General features: G+C 36.3%; 1 protein-coding gene across 4 annotated transcripts in view; it reads left to right on the plus strand.

Annotated features, from left to right (window-relative positions):
• LOC106879043 (prolow-density lipoprotein receptor-related protein 1) overlaps positions 1 to 12020 on the plus strand; it is a 315430-nt gene that overhangs the window by 187213 nt on the left and 116197 nt on the right. For all 4 annotated transcript variants that reach the window (XM_089340178.1, XM_089340176.1, XM_089340175.1 and 1 more), the window contains 7 exons: positions 1210 to 1380; positions 3144 to 3291; positions 5040 to 5136; positions 6671 to 6796; positions 7434 to 7661; positions 8829 to 9006; positions 9700 to 9803. In XM_089340178.1, the coding sequence (XP_089196304.1) occupies positions 1210 to 1380; positions 3144 to 3291; positions 5040 to 5136; positions 6671 to 6796; positions 7434 to 7661; positions 8829 to 9006; positions 9700 to 9803 (1052 nt within the window). The remainder of the gene's footprint in view (positions 1 to 1209; positions 1381 to 3143; positions 3292 to 5039; positions 5137 to 6670; positions 6797 to 7433; positions 7662 to 8828; positions 9007 to 9699; positions 9804 to 12020) is intronic.

A 12020-nucleotide genomic window follows, 5' to 3' on the forward strand; every position in this document is an offset into this window, starting at 1 on the left:
TTTTCCTGGATTTACCTGGGTTTACCTGGGTATACCTGTTCCACAAGTTCCCTCCACAATGTGAGATCAGCACTTCTTTATGCAGGTAGAATTGTTAGAGCATCAAACAAAATGCCCTGTGATATTTACTTACACTATTTGCATAACTGTTCATTTTTGGGGAGTTGTACTAGTCAAGTTCTAGGGTGAATATTATCGACTAACTCTTTTCCCTTAAGATTGCTGGCCTCCTGCTTAAATTAGAAAGAATCATTATTTTGCATGTTGATGTTATGGACAGGTGATAGGCAGAATTGCTAGTGTTGGAAAAAGTGCCTTGTGTTATTTCTTCCAGCTCTTTACGTTCTGTGTTCAAATTCTGTCACGGTCAGCTTTGCCTGTTATTCCTTCTGGGTCAGTGAAACAAAGTACCAGTCTCATATTGGGGTTGATGGTATTGACTAATCCCTCCCCTGAAAATTGCTGGTATTTTACCTATATCATTAGTGCATCAGGCAAAATGCTTAGCAGCATTTCTTTTGTCTTTACATCCTAAGTTCAAATTCCACCAAGGTTGACTTTACCTTTCATCCTACCAGAGTCAATAAAATAAATAAGTTAAACACTGGGACCAATGTAATCAAGTAACCCCCCCCCCCCCCCACTAAATTTCAGGCTATGTGCATGTAGCAGGGATGATGATGATCACCATCACTACCACCACTACAGTAATAATAATAATCCTTTCTTCTATGGGCACAAGGCCTGAAATTTTGGGGGAGGAGGATAGTCAATCATATTAACCCAAGTACTTGACTGGTACTTGATTTCTCAACCCCAAAAGGATGAAAGGTGAATTCAACCTCAGTGGAATGTGAACTCAGAATATAAGGACAATAATAATAATAATAATGATAATAGCAGAAATGTAGTCACATTACATTCCTTGCAGATTTTGTTTTTATTTTTCTATCTTCTAAGTCCAAATTTAACCAACTCCATTCTACATTGCATTTTTATGATTTTGGTAGGGACAGTTAAAGGTAGTACCAGTCATATACCATGAGTCAGTATGAATTGACTGTTATTTCTCAACTAAATATGAGACATCTGTGCCAGCTTTAGAAATCCAAATAACTAATTATCAACATTAATTGGTGTTTAGAGGATGCTGACTGCTTTTGAATTTCCAAACTCTCATTCTGTGTCTCTTTCTACATTTTCTTTCAGGTCTTTATTTTGGACTGATTGGGATGGTGTGATGCCTCGAATTGAAATGTGTTCTATGAGTGGACAGAATAGGAAAACCATTTTTAATATCAGTTCTATTGTGGGAGGTGGCTGGCCAAATGGTTTGACTATTGATTATGAATTCCGAAGATTGTTTTGGGTGGATGCCAGGTAAGCACAACACAACACAACATAACATATGCTGATTCACACAAAGATTCACATACTTTCCTTGTACACGCACACAGAACTGAAGCACTGTTTGATTTTTCTTTTCAGCATTGAATGTTCATCCCACTTCCATTGCACACACACACACACACACACACACAAACACTGACATTCACATACCTCCCTTTTACATGCACACACATATACTCACAGAGTTGAAACGCAGTTTGATTTTTTTTTCTCACCATAGAATTTCTGTCATTCCACTACCAAGTTTGTCATTACCCCTTCCTTCCTTTTTCATCTATCACCTCTTCCTTTCTCATTCATATGTTGAGACAGAGAAAAGCGCAAGAGTATTATTATAGTAGATTACTACTACTACAGCAGCAAGATGGCAGAATCACTAGTACACCAGACAACATGCTTAGTGGCATTTCATTTGTCCGTGCATTCTAAGCTCATATTCTACTGAGTTTGACTTTGCTTTTTCATCCTTTTAGGGTCAGTAAAATAAGTACCAGTCAAATACTGTGTTAGATGTAATTGACGAGCATCCACTGCCCCAAAATTTCAGGCCTTGTGCCTATAGTAGAGAGGATTATTATTATTGAGTGAAAGAGCAGCACATGCCATCAAAATGACAATGGGATACAAATATATGAAGCCCAGTATACACATCATGACTACCTGTCTGATAAGGGTACACCAAGCACATGCAGCATAACCATATGTGCACGACATGATGATCTTGTATTGAAATAGTGCTTGACCTTGCAGATGAGGCCCAGTTAGAATTTACTTCAGGTCAAGTAGCCCATCTCACTAAAAAGGTCACTGAATAAGGTTTGTTTAAGGATGATGAATGAACCAGCCTTGTTTTCAGAGGTTAATTATTCAAACCCCAAAGAATTCCTTTCAACACATGGCTATGATTCTCCCCCACTACTCCTGCTGATGATGCACATATCATCAGCCACTAAGGGGCATGTTCAACTGGTTATGAACAGTCAACTGACAAGTGAATCTGTGGTATTGAGCAAAATATTGACTGTAGCCTATCTTTTATGCCAAGACAAAATATGTACATGGTAACACTCCCAATCAGTTACGATCAAAAGCCATGCAATCCATTGCCTTGTACTGTTTAGGGCAAATATGATACTGCATCAGGGCAATTATACTGCTGCTGCATCATCGTCGTCATTGGCAGGGGGAAGGGGGTTCAATTATGGTACTGCATCAGAGCAATTATACTGTATCATCATCATTATTATTCTGTAGGTTTATTTTTATTATTTACTTCCACTGCACTACCGAGCACAGCTCTGTATGCCTTGAGTGTGCTGTGGTTTACTTTGGTGGTGTTATTTTCACTGTATTGAAAGTGCTTTACATAGGATGTGTGCAGTGTCTAGTAGTGCTATTTCCTGTATGTTATATTTGTAAGTCCTAGTGTTTTGGCTATGTATTTATCTGTATGTTTTTTACTCATACCTAATGTACCTATTGTTATAGGGATTGTCTCTGTTTCTAGGCTCTCATTTGGGTCTTCTCTATTTCCAAATCTTTATATTCTGAGTGTTTCTCCGTTTCTTTTAGAGATACAGTGTCAACTGTTGTGATTGATATGTTGATTAGAAGGCATTATTTTCCATAATGATTTCTGACATCTATATCTAGTCTATTAGCCTTCATAGCATTATCATCAATGTTGTTATTGTTTTAAAATTTGAAAAAGAACCCTTTTTTTCCTGTTCAAGGTCTGATTCAATCCACACTATTACATATGATGGCCATGACCTGAGAATGGTTCTGAAGGATCATATTAACTTGGGTCACCCATTTGCAATAACTTTATTTGGAGACAACTTATACTGGACCGACTGGCGATCTAACAATGTGTTTTCAGTAAGTCTTTGATATTATTATTATTGTTGTTATTATTATTTACTCTTATTAAGGTGACCTGTCAGAATCTTTAGCATGCTGGGCAAAATGCATAACAGCATTTCATCTGTCTTTATGTTCTGAGTTCAAATTCTACCAGGGTTGATTTTTACCTTTCATTCTTTCGGATCAATAAATTAAGTACCAGTTGCATACTGAGGTCGATCTAATCGACTGCCCCCCCCCCTCAAAATTTCAGACCTTGTACCTGTAGTAGAAAGGATTATTTTTTTGTTTCTTTTCTTTTTATATTTACCCCCTCACCACCACATCTTTCAGACTTTAATGTGCTCTGTTTTAATTATGAAATGCTAATCTTAATTAAGGGTTGCAGTGGACAGTAATATTGGTCAAGTACTGACCACACAAAATACATAGTGTTAAGTGCAGGCGTGGCTGTGTGGTCAAGAAGTTTGCTTTACATTGATATGGTTTCAGGCTCAATCCCACTGTGTGGTACCTTGGCTAGGTGTCTTAAGTATAGTATCCTTCTCATGCTGATCAATTCCTTGGGAGCGGAAGCTGATTTTGGCTTTAGGAAGGGCATCCAGCCATAGAAACAATGTCAAAACAGGCACTGGAGCTTCAAATGGCTCCTAGCCTTACCAGTTCCTGTCAAACTGTCCAACCCATGCCAGCATGGAAAATGGACATTAAATGATGGTAATGATGAATATATATATAGGCACAGACATAGCTGTGTGATAAGAAGCTTGCTTCCCAAGCACATGCTTCCAGGTTTAGTCTCACTGTGTGGCACCTTGGCAGGGTGCTTTCTACTATAGCCTCAGACCGACCAAAGCATTGTGAATGGATTTGGTAGATGGAAACTGAAAGAAGCCTGTTGTATATATGTACATATATATCTATGTGTGTGTGTCTTTGTGTCTGTGTTTGTCCCAGTGCCCCCTCCCCCATTGACAACCAGTGTTGGTGTGTCTACATTCCTGTAACTTAGCAGCTCGGCAAAACAGACTGATAGAGTAAGTACTAGGTTTCTAGGTTTAGAAAAAGAAAGTTCTGGAGTCAATACATTCAACTAAAATGTCAAGGTGGTGCCCCAGCATGGCCACAGTCAAATAGCTAAAACAAATAAAAGAGAAAAGATACACACATGACACACTTACACATATGTAAATCCTTTTTTTTTTCTTTTTTTTTTCCCACTTCTTTCAGTTATTAGACTGTGGCCATGCTTGAAGAATTTTAGTCACATGAATTGACTCCTGGTACTTATTTTTTTAAGCTTGGTACTTATTCTATCAGTCTCTTTTACCAACCTGCTAATTTACAGGGACATAAACACACCGACACTGGTTGTCAAGAGATGGTGCGGGGGACAAACACAGAAACACTCACACAGGCTTCTTTCAGTTTCTGTCCACCAAATCACTTTGATTCTCTGTCTGAAAAATTTCTAACCGTAGATGTCTTATATGTTTTCTACTCCACATATAATTTTATAACTCCTATTAGCAAATGAAACTTGTGTAATGGTGAATAAATAATACCAAACAAGTTTCCAGTCTCCTATTTTTATATATATATATATATATATATATATATATATATATATATATATATATATATATATATATATATATATATAATTATATGTATTTCTTCTATCTTAATGAATAATAATTCTTCGGATAGAATAAATGGGTTAATAGATATTATAAATATTACATAATAACTTTCTCTTACAGACCAACAAATTCCATGGAAAGAATACCACGACTATTCAGAGAACTGTGACTCAGCCTTTTGACATTCATATTTTCCATCCTAAAAGGCAGCCATGGGGTGAGATATTTTAATACTTTTTCAACCTGCTTCTTTTTACATGATACATTTCTAGGGATACATTGTTATTTTATACTAATAAATCTTTGTTTTACATCCTCTTCTTTCCATGCTTGCATGTGTTTGATGAATGTTCATCTAATCCATGCTAGTTGACAAATATAGTGTTACACAATCTTAATGAGTCTTTGTTCTACAGCCACATGCCCTTCCTGTCTCTAACCCTTTTCTGGTTTGAAGGTATGAATTGAGCAAAATTTTGACCGAAGAGCAAACAACATTGCTGCTTGTCGGTTTCAACTTTCATTGAAGCAAATGCAAATGAAACAAACGCGTGCATGCACACACAAACGTAACAGGCACATTTCAGTTTCCATTTCCCAAATCCACCCACAAGGCTTTTGTTGGGCTCAAGACTATAATAGAGGACACTTGCCCAAGTTGCAATGCAGTGGGATTGAATCCAAAACCTCATTGCTGGGAAGCAAACTTCTTAGCTACACAACCATGCCTGTGCTTATGATGCCAGTAATACATGCACATACTTGTGTATAGAAACATGTACACACATATTCTGGGTTCAATCCTACTATGTTTCACCTTGGGCAAGTGTCTTCTACTGTAGTCCCAGGCTGATCAAAGCCTTTTGAGTGGATATGGCAGATGGAAACTAAAAAAACCCATTGTATGTGTGTATGTGTGTGTGCATGTATTTATGTATGCATGTATATATATATATATATATATATATATATATATATATATATATATATATATATAATAATAATAATAATAATAATATTAGGGATAAAATCCAAAATTACAGGTAAAAACTCAATTAATATCAATTTATTAAAAATTAAAATTAAATTAAGTTTCATAGTATAAAATATATATATATATATATATATATATATGTGTGTGTGTGTGTGTGTGCTTGTGTATACATGGATACACACACATATATATGTGTGTGTGTATGTTTTTATCTCCTTGTTTTGACTCCACACACTGATCAACTGATTTTAAGAAGTCACTGTTTATACAAAACATCATTTGTTTGAAATCTTTTGTGATATAACTGACCATGTTGAAAGGACTTGGGAGAAATATTACCTTGCTTTAAAGCTGTTGAGGGTTGGTGACATGAAGAGTATCTGGCCATAGAAAATCTACCTTACTTTAAATTTCCCTTGACCCATGCAGCATGGAAAATTGAGCATTAAAAGGATGCTGGCTATGTCTATAGGCACATGTGATTTCAACCTTCCTTTGTCTTGTGAATGTTGGATGCTTGGCAACTATAGAAAGCAGTGACTCATCTCCCTGCCCGCAATATATAGAATAACAGTGCCAAAACAGGTGCTGGTGTCGCAAATATGATGAGGTTGGTGGCAGTGGTGGCGGTTGCTGCTGCTATATGAGATATTCAGATGTTTAAATGGCTGACTAGACAGTTTAATCACTGATTAAAAACCATTAATTTCTGTTGAGAGGCATAAATTAATCATTAAAAACTTATTCTTAATTGCAGTGAAGAGCCCATGTGCTAACAAAAATGGAGGCTGCTCTCATTTGTGTCTTATTGATCATGATGGTAAATATGGTTGCAAATGCCCTTATCTTAAAAAAATGGGTCCTGACAACAAAACATGTGAAGGTAAGTTGTTGTTTATTTGAGGATTTTTGTCTCTTTTTTTTTATGTAATTACATTCTTTAAATTAGCCAATTTTAATAATGACAAAATTATTACACTAAATTCTTCGTTATTTTCAAAATTGATTGAAACAAAGGTTAGTTGTATTTGTATTTCAACAAATATGGTAACAAAAGGATTAAAGTGATCTAAATTAAAACCGCCTTCCATCAAAATTTCATGCTAATTTATGTTCGGAACACCAAGTTAGTAATGACAAAAATACTAAATTCTTCATTTTTGAAATTAATAGAAGCCAAAGCCAATGTATTTTAATAGAAATATTATTAAAAAAGTGTTAAATATTGTATGACTCTATCAGTCTATGTTCTTTAACTCAAGTGGGACCACCTCTGGTTCTGTGATACAGATGTCCTGTTTTAAACTGATCTAAATTAAAACCATCAAAATTTCATGTTAATTTATGTTACAAACACCAGCTTAATAAAGACATTTAATTAAATTCTTCCTTATTTTCAAAATTCATTAAAAGAAAAGCAACATATTTCAGCAGAAATATGGTAAGAAAAGGGTTAAGTTGATTTTTGTGGTTGAATTTTTTTTGGCTTACATGTCACCATTTACTTATTTCCTTTACAGATATCCAAGACTTCTTAATATTTGGATCAGTTAATGCAATTCTTGGCGTTCAACTTGAAGATGCCCACTATAATGTAATGCCAGCAATTACTGTTACTCACGTGAATACACCATCTGTGGTTGATTTTTATGTGAAAAACCAACAGATTTATTGGGCTGATAAATTCCTTAATGTAATCAGTAGTGCCAATGTGTCAGGTACTGGCTTCCCAACAGTTATCATCTCTGGTAAGTTCTGATATCTGGTTAGCAGTCAGTGTATCTCTAACTCGTTCTGTTTGTTCGCTTTGCCAAGGGAGTTATAAATCTTATAAGATTACTAATCTTACCAGATTTATCTCTCTTGGTTACTGTGTATTAAGTAATGTGCTACATGTCATATGACAGGTATTGTTGCAATTAATTGATCGTTAAACAGTATTACTGTTTATGATGACATATTTATTGCAAATATGGAAATGAGAAATATGTTTATTATTTTGGAAATTAGCATTCAATTTGTTAGAACCATCAGATTTGGAAAACTGAATTATAATTATTGTTCCTATGTAACATTAGTTGATATTAAACATAGTAGCAAAAGATTATTTCCTAAGTTATCCATAAAATAATGGGTAACACTCATGTGTATGTGTATATATATATATATATATATATATATATATATATAATATAAATGTTAAATGATGATGTATATATATATATGTGTGTGTTTTTTCCTTGTTTTCTTGTTTTGACATAAGTGCATTGATTGTAAACAAAGTCACTACTCATATGAAAACGCTGGTATCCTTTTTGTGCATATAAGATACATAAACTTTTAAAGATTGATAAATTGAAAATATCCATCCATCCAAAAACTGTTAGACCCTTTCAACTTTCAAACTAAGGAAGAGAAAAAAATAAAACTTTCTGTGATTTCCAAAGACTTCCTCACGGTTCATGTAATATATTAAAACCTTTCACACTACCTCAGCTTCCTGTCAGCTTTTCATTTTTTATTTTTCATTTTGTCATTTTTCTACATTTTCCATTGTTTTCTTCATTGTTCAATTCTGTCATTGTCCATTGCTAATTGCTACTTCTCAAGTATCACTTCCATCTACCTGTTCATTCCTCCTAACTTAGCTTTACTTCTCTTAGTATAGTGCTCCCCCTCACAATCTTACTACGGCATTACCCTGTTATCCCTCTGTACTAGACCTTTATGTGCAGTCTTCCATGGGAACAGGTGAGTGTTGGTGACAGGAAAGCTATCCAGCTGTAGAAAATCTATCTCAGCAATTTCCATCTGGTCCTTGTAAACAGGAAAATTGATATTAAAATAGTAGTGGCGTTGATGATACATGTTATAACATTGTCTCTGTTAACATCTTCCTCTTTAAATATTTCTAGGTCTGGAGAATCCTGAAGGTTTTGCTGTTGACTGGCTGTCTGGCAACATGTACTTCACAACCTATGGTCAATCCTCTGGCACTATCTCGGTAGCCAGGCTGAACGGTGCATTTAGAACAGTTCTTATCCAAGACAACCTACTGAAACCTCGGCAGTTGTTATTGCATCCTGTTAAGGGGTAAGCTGTACCTGCAAGGGATTTGTTGCTATTAATGTGGCCTTGTTTGCCATAGAGGTTTTGGAATGTTAACATTGATGGGAGTCTGTTGTCCTGGTGGTGGGTCTGTTTGCTATGGAGGCAGGTCTATTGCCATGGTGGTGGGTCTGTTACCGTGGAGGGAGATCAGTTGCTTTGGAGGTGAGTTTTACCATAGAGGTGGGCCTATTGCTATTCAGATGGGTGTACTGCATGGAGTTGGGTCTGTCGTGGATGTAGATTTGTTGCCATTCACTTGGTTTTGTTGCAGTGAAAGTGGATTTGTTGTCATGGGGGTGGGTCTGCTGCCACGGAAATGGATTTGTTGCTATGGATATAGGTCTGTTGCCATTGAAGGGGTGTGATGTTTTGGAGGTGGATTTGTTGTTATGATATAATTTTGTTGCCATGCTGATACATTTCTTTCCCTTACATAGTGAGTGTGCTGTCATCATTGCATATATAGTTCCATTCTGGTTGCCATCCATCAATGTGTCTTTGATTTCTTTGATGTAGAAATATTACGATTCCCAAGGGTCTGATTACACAGATTTATTATTGACAGTCTGTGCATATTGATGTCACTTAGTTCTTTTAGTTCACTGTAATAAGGACAAATCACTTATATACTTCTTGTTTCTGATCTGATATTGATTACTTATTGATATGTTATAGGAAACTGTTTTGGTTGGATGGCATAGATGCCAAAACTCGAATAATGACTGCTACCATGGATGGCCAGAAGATTACAAAGATTATTCAAGAAAAGCACATTATATGTAAGTGTTTGTTTCACTAATCTCTAAGTATAGCAAGATAATGTTTTTCTCTGTATTTTCTGTTCATTTTGTCCTTTCATCATCATCGTCGACATTGTCATCATACACAATTTTACTGTATTATGGCATTCTGAAATGATGGCGATAATGGCATTACTGACTGTAATGATGACAGCTCTAGCTGACACACATGTTTGTCCATCAGAGCAATGATGACCATCTAGTCATCGACAAGGATGACTGATGCCTTGCTTGATGACTTTGAAGAAGGGTTGTGCACTGTCAGCATCACTTGTTTGTCCATGACGATCTTTAATCAGTGACAAAATCAGGTCAAGATGACTGGGGATGGAGATGGATACAGGAGCTGACCAAGATGTCTTACTTGCTTCATCTTGTCCTCTGCACTTCATAGATGCGTTGCTGCATCTGCCTTCGTCCCCATTGACCCACAAAGGTTCTTTTGCAGAGTATGCTGGATCCAGTCTTCACATACATTGATAGGCAACCCCTTATATGCTAATTAACCTATAGCTGGAGCCACGGCAGGTTTTACTACTCTGGGTCAAAATAGATTTAGGAACATTAATGTCTAAGCACAGTAGTGTTTCCACACTTCTCAAAATCCTGGAACTCTCAACTCTGGGCCTCACTACCAGATTCTGTTTAAAGTACACTGACTTGCACACACTGTAGTAATATCATAGACATTTATACACAGATTCGAGGTGGTATGGAAAGGTTCCCAGACGAGTTATATTTAATAAAAAAACAACTTATTTACCTAAGTTCTAACATCATCTTCTTCGAAATAGCCACCTTGCACAGCAATACAGCAGTCCCAGCATTCCTGTCACTTTTGGAATCTGGCCTGGAAGTTGTTTCCTGTGAGTCAAGGACCTTCTGTGATTTGCTTTTTATCTTGACAGCAGTATTAAAACAACCTTGGAGCTACATTTTCATCCTGAGGAAGAGATGAAAGTCTGCAGATTCTAAATCTGGCAAATAGGTCAGGTGTGGAAACAATACCATTTTGGTTTTGGTGAGGAACTCATGTTGTCATGAAGAATCCAATCCTTTATACACCACAGATCCAGTCAATTTCACCCAATGTCCTCCCTCAAACACTTCAAAACATTTATTTTTTTATTGCCCACAGGGGACTAAACATAGAGGGGACAAACAAGGACATACAAAGGGTTTAAGTCGATTACATCAGCCCCAGTGCGTAACTGATACTTATTTAATTAACACCAAAAGGATGAAAGGCAAAGTCGACCTCGGCGGAGTTTGAACTCAGAACGTAACGGCAGACGAAATACTGCTAAGCATTTTGCCCGGCGTGCTAACTCTTGATTGATAGTACGACTCTGGGAGACAAATTCTCAATGCACAAAACCACATTTCCAGATGTGACACTCGTGGTAGGTCTTCCAGAATGCTCATTGGCTTTCATGGATGTTCTTCCACTTTTGAAGTGCCTATGCCACTAAAAACATTATGTACAACCCATTGCCTTGTCACCGTAAGCTTGCTGAGGCATGCTCAATGTCTCTGTTTTTGTCTACAACAAAATGGCCTTTGTTCTTGTCTACAACAAAATGGCAGACTACAGCATACACACGATCCCAAAAACACAAATTTTACAACCTGGCGAAGTAAACACAGCAATGTCACTTGGCACACTGCCTCATGAAGGTCCCTGCTAGCTCTCATTGTGCATGTAACCATGTGCAGCCATCTGTTTGCATGCTACAAAAGTAGAACCTCATACTTAGCAGATTTTCACACAGTTTCTATTTACCAAATTTTCCCTACAAAGCATCAGTCAGAGGTTGCTGCAGAAAGACAATTGTCTAAGGTGCTACACAGCAGAATGGATCTTGAAATGATATGATTGCAAAAGGAACTTCTTAAGTACCAGCCATTCTTGCAACTTGTGATAGAAGTGAATATTTAACCATTTTGCTGTCACATTTCTGTAGAAATACATTGTCTTTGTTTCATTTAATTTTGAAAATAATGAATATGTTAATATAACATTGTCATGATTATTAAGCTGTTGTTTGGAACAAATTAACATGGAATTTTGATGGAAGTTTTAATTCAGATCACTATAAAATAAAACATTTGCATCATTGAATCAGTGTGGTCTCAGGTGATTTTCAGAATGCATAGATTGATAGTCAAACAATATTTAGCCCTTTGTTATTGTAT

Source organism: Octopus bimaculoides, chromosome 23 (genome assembly GCF_046866305.1).
Source record: "Octopus bimaculoides isolate indiv1 chromosome 23, ASM4686630v1, whole genome shotgun sequence".
Classification (NCBI taxonomy): domain Eukaryota; kingdom Metazoa; phylum Mollusca; class Cephalopoda; order Octopoda; family Octopodidae; genus Octopus; species Octopus bimaculoides.